The 7,246-nt window shown below is 39.7% G+C and overlaps 1 protein-coding gene across 1 annotated transcript; it reads left to right on the top strand.

Moving 5' to 3' along the window:
* Positions 1-6,011: 6,011 nt before the first annotated feature.
* On the top strand, positions 6,012-6,911 carry LOC120990396 (olfactory receptor 6N2-like). Its single transcript, XM_040419188.1, has one exon. The coding sequence runs from the start codon at positions 6,156-6,158 to the stop codon at positions 6,909-6,911; it is 756 nt and encodes a 251-aa protein (XP_040275122.1). The 5' UTR covers positions 6,012-6,155.
* Positions 6,912-7,246: the final 335 nt, after the last annotated feature.

The following is a 7,246-nucleotide window of genomic DNA, read 5'->3' as shown; positions in this document are numbered from 1 at the left end:
TCAGGAAGCGGCTGATAATATCTCTCGGTGGATCATTTTCTTTAGGACGCGGACGTAATGCTCGGTGAGCCCTTTCAATGATCAACATGGAAGGGTCAAAGTCCCCAAGTAAGGAGGCGACTATTTTCATAATCGCTGCAGGGATGTCTGCGGCCGCGACTGATTCGGGGACCCCCATAAACCGGAGGTTGTTCCGTCTGCCCGGATTCTCCTGGTCCTCCAAGGAGGTGTACAGTTGGTTTATGTGTACTTGGCAGAGCGAGAGTGATTGTGAGACCGCCTTGCTATGTTTTAGAGTAGCGGCTTGTGCGGTTTCTAATGAGTCCACCCTATGGCCTATTTGCTGAACGTCTTGGGCCACCTCCTGTAGTTTGGAGTATATAGGCCTCTTCCAGGGCTTGCTTAATAAAGCAGCGAGAAAGCGGGAGTTTTTTTGACTCACCAGACTCCTCAGACTCGTCCTCACAGTCAGAGAGGCCTGCAGCGCGGGAGCTCGCGGTATAGCAGGGAGCCGCGGCCGTCTTGGGATCCTTGGTCGGTCCGGCTGCTTGTTGTTTTTTAAGATATTTTGTCATATCTGACACTGCTGGAGATGCTTTAGCTTGGGGGGTAGAATCTCCATGTTTAGGTCCTCCGTATTTAACCATTTTGTAGTGGTTTTGCTGAAGAATGCTGTCCCCACAGCAGGTTGTTAGCAGGAGCCTCAGCCAGACACAGCTATTCAGCACTGTCGCTAGCTCCGCCCCCGCTATATATTCTTTTTTGACCCACTTTGCATTACGCGATTTTTACATTGCAGATTTTTCGGAATCACGAAAATAATGTTACGCAATTTTTACATTGCAGATTTAATCTCGAATACGAATATTCACAAATATATGATGAATATTCTACCACATATTCGCGCAATATAGCAAATTCGAATATTGCTCCTGCCGCTCATCACTAGTATCAACGACCCATCTATAGTAACTATAACCTGTAATATTATTACGCTCCAGAAATATGTCCAGGCCCCTCTTGAACTCTTTTAGTGAACTCACCATCACCACCTCCTGAGGCAGAGAGTTCACTGCTCTTACCATAAAGAATCCTCTTCTATGTTTGTGTACTTAAGACCTACGGTGATCAGCTGTGTGGCATTATTACATATATACAATATGATCCTGAAATTGGGAAAGGTACATATGGATGTAGCAGACTTTGCACTCAAACTCTTAACTTAAATTTCTTAACTTAACATGTTATCCTGAAACAAAAGCCAGTAAAAAGTAATTGAAGGTGTCGGCCTAACTAATTTAGATAACATATCTCATTAATAATGTGTGTGTACATCAACTGTGGAAATCCTCTTGTGTGGTACCAGTTCCGACGACACCTCATCCAATGTATCTCAACAGCTACAGACCAGTGGCATTGACATTTCTTTTGAGGAAGGTCTTGGAGAGGATGGTTCTCACACATCTCAGCCCTCTAGTGAGCTCATCTATGGACCCCTCCAGTTTGCTTATCACCTGGGAAAAACTGTGAACAGTGTTCTTTGATTTCTCCAGTACTTTCAACACCCAGTGAGAGCCCAGAACCGTGTCAGACACAGTGATCTTTAGTACAGGGACACTTCAGGGTTCAGTTCTTACTCCTTTCCTCTTCACACTGTACACTGCATACTTCAGGTACAACTCATCTAGCTGCTACTTACAGAAGTTCTCTGATGACTTGGCAATAGATGAGGATGACTTGGAATACAGAGAACTGACCCGGGAATTCATGGATTGGTTCCAGCAGAACCACTTTAGGATCAATGCTGGGAAGACTAAAGAAATGGTGGTGGACTTCTTCAAGCACAGACATCGTCCTAAACCAATGGACATCCGGGATATGGACATTGAGATAATCAACAGGTATAATTACCTTGGTGTACTCCTCAATAATGAGCTGGACTGGGATGATAACATGGATGTACTATATAGAAAGGGCCACAGCAGGTTTTACCTAATTAGGAGGCTGTGAGCTTTTGGAGTGCAGAGGGCACTTCTTAGGACCACTTTCAACTCTGTGGTGGCATCAGCCATCTTCTTTGGAGTGGCCGGCTGGGGTAGCAGCATGTCAACCAGGGACTTGACAAACTGATTAGAAAGGCCAGCTCCATCTTGGGGAGGCCCCTAGAACCAGCGCAGGTGGTAGGTAAGAGAAGGATACTATCCAAGTTGATCTCCATGTTGGAGAATAAATCCCATCACATGCATGAGACAGTGATAGCATTTGGCATTACCATCAGTGACTGACTGCTTCATCCCAGTTGTGAGAAAGAGCATTATTGGAAGTCATTCCTCCCTGCTGCTGTTAGGCTGTACAACCAACAACGACCAAAGCGGAAAAGAACTGCACTCATCACACATGGGTTCCTGTGGATATCATTCCACCCAGAGACTGAATTCTATAAGATATGATATCTATATTCCTTATTTTTTCACATTTTTATCTGTACCCTGTACTGTAAAACCTTTATTTTGGAGTTTTTGTATCCTCTGTGCTGCTGTAACATTGTGAATTTTCCCATAGTTGGACCATTAAAGGATTACCTTATCTTATCTTATAACACAGTTTGTAAGGCTGAAAACGAGCATCTGTCCATCCAGCTCAGCCTGTTAACCCGCAAGTTTATCCAGAGAATGACAAAAAAAAACTTGAGTTGGAACCAATTTTCCTTATTTTAGGGGGGGGGGGGGAAACTCTTTCTCGACTCCAGTCAGGCAATCAGAATAACTCCCTGGATCAACGACCCCCTCTCTTGTAGCTATAGCCTGTAATATTATTACACTCCAGAAATACATCCAGGCCCCTCTTGAATTCCTTTATTGTACTCACCATCACCACCTCCTCAGGCAGAGAGTTCCATAGTCTCACTTCTAAAAAAATCCTCTTCTATGTTTGTGTACAAACCTTCTTTCCTCCAGACACAGAGGATGTCCCCTCGTCACAGTCCTGGGTATAAATAGATGATGGGATAGATCTCTGTACTGACCCCTGATATATTTATACATAGTAATTAGATCTCCCCTCAGTCATCTTTTTTCTAAACTGAATAACCTTAATTTTGATAATCTTTAACCTGAGCTGAACTGTTTAGCAAGAGGTTTATACTGTATATAGTACACTGATTGTTGAAGCCCTGACAGGGGTTAGGAAGATGTAGGAAGGTGAGCCATAGAACCAGTGGTAGAAGGCATTAGTTGGATTAGAACACTTAAAGCTTGGTGGACCATTGAAGGAGTGTGTGGAACCATGACAAGCAGGGCATTCGGAATACTAGAGAAGACATAAAGGGCCTGTTGGATTCTTGCGGGTCAGTTGTTCCTCTAGTTCATAGACAATGGCATGCAGGAAAATACGTTTGGAATCCATGGCCTGCTAGTAACCTAAAATGGAATAACTAGGCTGTAAACCACTTCCAAGAGGCAGTAGATAAAGGAAATAATGGTTATTGGTTAATGTTATACACCTCTGAAGTCTGTTTTTATACAGATAAAATAAAGATTTTTGTTGCTGAATTTTTTAACCTGTTGTATTTTTGTTTTCTGAGATCATAGGAGATGTTGGACAACCATTGGACAGAAATTATAGACATTGTTCTTAGACTCTACCTGAGAAAGACCCCTGCGTTGGTGGAAAGGTCAAGAACTTTTTATACTGGATTAATAAGACTCATAGGACAGATATGGTCACGTTCTACAAGTTCTGTTGAAAATTAAGGGGTCCTATCTATCTTGCCACTTGCCACAGCAGTTATGGTGTAGGTATTAGGTCACCTGTTACCCTATTCCCCTACACATTGCTGATAACCTAGTGATGGGGAAGAGCCCGGCTCAGACTACACATGTTGGTTTGTAGAAAATGTATTTAAAAAGTATAATTTAATTTAGTTTTTTTTGACTTTCCAAAGTTTCTTAATTTTTTTTTATTTCAGAGATGATGAAGCAGTTAATTTCTAACCATTCTATGTTATTTTCTTGATATATTTTTTCCAATTGCTCCTGTGAGTCAATTAAAAATTATCCCCAGACTTTCCTCCCTGGAATTTTGTGTATTATCCTGAGCATTGTACTACATCTTTTACATATAAATACACCTAAACAAAAAGGTTGGCAGAGCTCCTCTCTGTCACAGTGAGTCCTGTAAGTACCGTCATAGGAAAAGGCCTGAGGATGAGACGCTGGGGAGGTCTGGCCATCCACAGTAACCTGGTCTATCTGCGTGCTCTATTACCTCTGTTGTATTGTTGTTTGCATCTTTTCTTTTTCCATAGCAATTTCTTGTTAAATTGGTGTAGTTAGTATAGCAACATATAAACCTTTTTGGTAAATTTGTATAGTTATAGTTAGTATAGGAATATATAAACTAAAAGTAAAAACATGATAAAAAGCAGGATAAAAGCTACTGGATGATAAAAATACCAATGTCAAATGCAAACCCAAAAGCCTCATACCTTATTGCCTCTAAAATATCAACAACAAATCATTGAAATAAAACTCAGCATATAATAAAATTTAACACAAAGCAATAAAATCAGACACTTACAGCAGCCAAATACAGGTTTAAAAAAATATATAAAATGGGGAATCATTAGGAGTCTGAAGCGGACATCTATGCAATGTTTTTTTGTTTTTTATTCTTCTCCATATTGGAAGATTTAGAACAGATCATATTGCAGGTATCATTGATGGTCAGCAGGTCAGTGGTATAAAAGGAGTTATATTCCATAATTTATTATTTTCATCAATGTAAACGATTTAGACTTCTTTATTCATGTTTTTTATTCAAATTTTTATACCATTTATTATTGTACATGGTGCTCTGGCTGAAGATACTTTCTGCAGTTACTGGAAAATATGATCGGTCTGATAAAAGGATTATTCTGCTCTTTCTGGGATCATTAGGAGAAACATTCATCACAGGCCAGAAATATTTAGGATTTTTTTTATATAGACGTGAGATAATTTTGTATAAATTAGACCTAGAATTATATCAGATTTTTACCCAAGTCCTAAAAGTACATAAAGAACTAAATCAAACAAATATTAGACTTAATCATTTATTATATATTTATTTATTTATTAGAAATTACTAGAGTTTTACTTCAATCATTTCATTACCTTTATTTCTGTAGTGTCAGATGTTAACAGGATGACTGGACATTTTTGACTTATTTTTGCTTTGTATAGTAAGGTGAATACAATACTTACCGATCCATTTTTACTCATAGTTCGGCTCATCTGTTCTGGGTGGTTTTGTATCTAATAATGAGATCACTATGTATTTAGTCAGGCCTAATAAAAGTCAAATGCATTATATGCATGAGATAAAACTGCACATCATTTTCTGCATAGGAATTTATCAGGAAGAACATGTTGATATTATCAGGACGGCAGAAGCACGTGCAGTACAACAAACTCCATAAAAGGTCTATGGGGTCCATCAGTCTGCAGTGATGTCCACAGATCTAATACTGCATCGTGGATTCCATTATAAAAAGAAGCCATTATAGGGGAGGACGCAGATAAATTGTCTTTAAGGGCTCACACATACATCTACAGTACAGCCATGTAAGTATTTTAAGAGCATGTAGTCATGAGAGTGTTGTGTGGGACCATAGTCTACACATTTTCATTGGACTGGGTGTGAATACACAAAATAATAAAATAAAAATGTTATATAACCTACTGGGCGCTACATTCAGCCTGGTGCACACATCAGAACCACATAGGAGTGTACGGAGGACAAAAAATCCCCTGTACTGGTGTAGAGCCAAACACACTCCATTGTTGTTCCACGTTGTACCAAATGTGAGTCATTCTTTAATTGACTATCTTCATATTATGGTTTTTGCTGACATAACTTTTAAGGCTCATTCATTTCAATGGGGCCACAAAAGATGCTGACAGCACACTATTTTATTTTAGCTGTCTATTTTTGTGTAGGTAATGAATGCAATAAACAGGACTGCGGTTACAGAATTAATTCTTCTTGGCTTCGATCATATTCAGAGATGGACAGGATTACTCTTCCTCCTGTTCCTGATCATCTACGTGCTGACAGTGGTTGGAAATCTTTTGATCATCATCTTGGTATCAATCAGTCATCGCCTTCAATCCCCCATGTATCTATTTCTCAGGAACCTCTCCCTGTGTGAGGTCCTCTTTACTACAAACATTGTGCCCAAAATGCTCCAGGTCATACTACAAGGAAGAAGCTCCATATCATTTGCCGGCTGTCTGAGCCAACTCTATGTGTTTGCAGCCACAGGAATAGCAGAATGTCTTCTTCTCACGTCAATGTCCTACGACCGGTACTTGGCCATCTGCAAGCCTTTGCATTATTCCTCCATCATGAGTTTCAAACAGCATGCCTACTTAGTCACCTTCTCATGGGCGTGTGCGATAATCCTACCTGAAATTTCCATAAGTATCATTTGTTTTCTTGACTTCTGTGGATCTAATACCATTGACCACTTCTTTTGTGATTTTGCTCCACTCATCAAACTCTCTTGCTCTGACACCTCAACAGTAGAATTTGAAGTCTTTGCTCAAACTATTCCCGTTTTTCTTTTTACTTTTATCTACATTATAGGAACTTATTTCAATATTTTCCTTGCCATCTTGAAGATTTCCTCCACAGTTGGGCGCCAGAAGGCTTTCTCTACCTGTAGCTCCCACCTGACTGTTGTGAGTATGTATTACGGCACCATGATCATCTTATACGTCACCCCGAACAGACGACAGTCGCTAAAAATAAACAAGACTTTTTCCTTGCTGTACAGTGTGGTGACTCCACTATTAAACCCAATCATCTACAGCCTGAGGAACCAAGAGATAAGGAAAGCATTCTCTTCATTAATTTTTAAAAAAATATGACAAATTTGTTTTTTTTTGTGATGTCTTGTCTAATTCATTGCCCTTTGTCTAAAAAGTAATTGACTTTACTCTACATAGTCATTCTGGGGAAAAATAGGTTTGTGTAGGTATTTCAAAAATATATTTAAGAGGCAGAAATGAAAACAAACAAATAAACAATAACTTATAGTATACTCATCCGCCCCTTCTAGCTTTATCTCCAGTGATCCCACCAGTCTACCACGTATATCATTCAGATGATTACTGCAGCCAATTAATGGCCTGGGCCCAGCTTTGATTCTCAATTGTGTGTTGTATAACTACTAAGGCCAGTGATTATCAGTAGTAGTCAGGTG

The sequence above is a fragment of the Bufo bufo genome, chromosome 1, assembly GCF_905171765.1.
Source record: "Bufo bufo chromosome 1, aBufBuf1.1, whole genome shotgun sequence".
NCBI lineage: Eukaryota > Metazoa > Chordata > Amphibia > Anura > Bufonidae > Bufo > Bufo bufo.
This window is presented reverse-complemented; position numbering and strand designations above follow the sequence as displayed.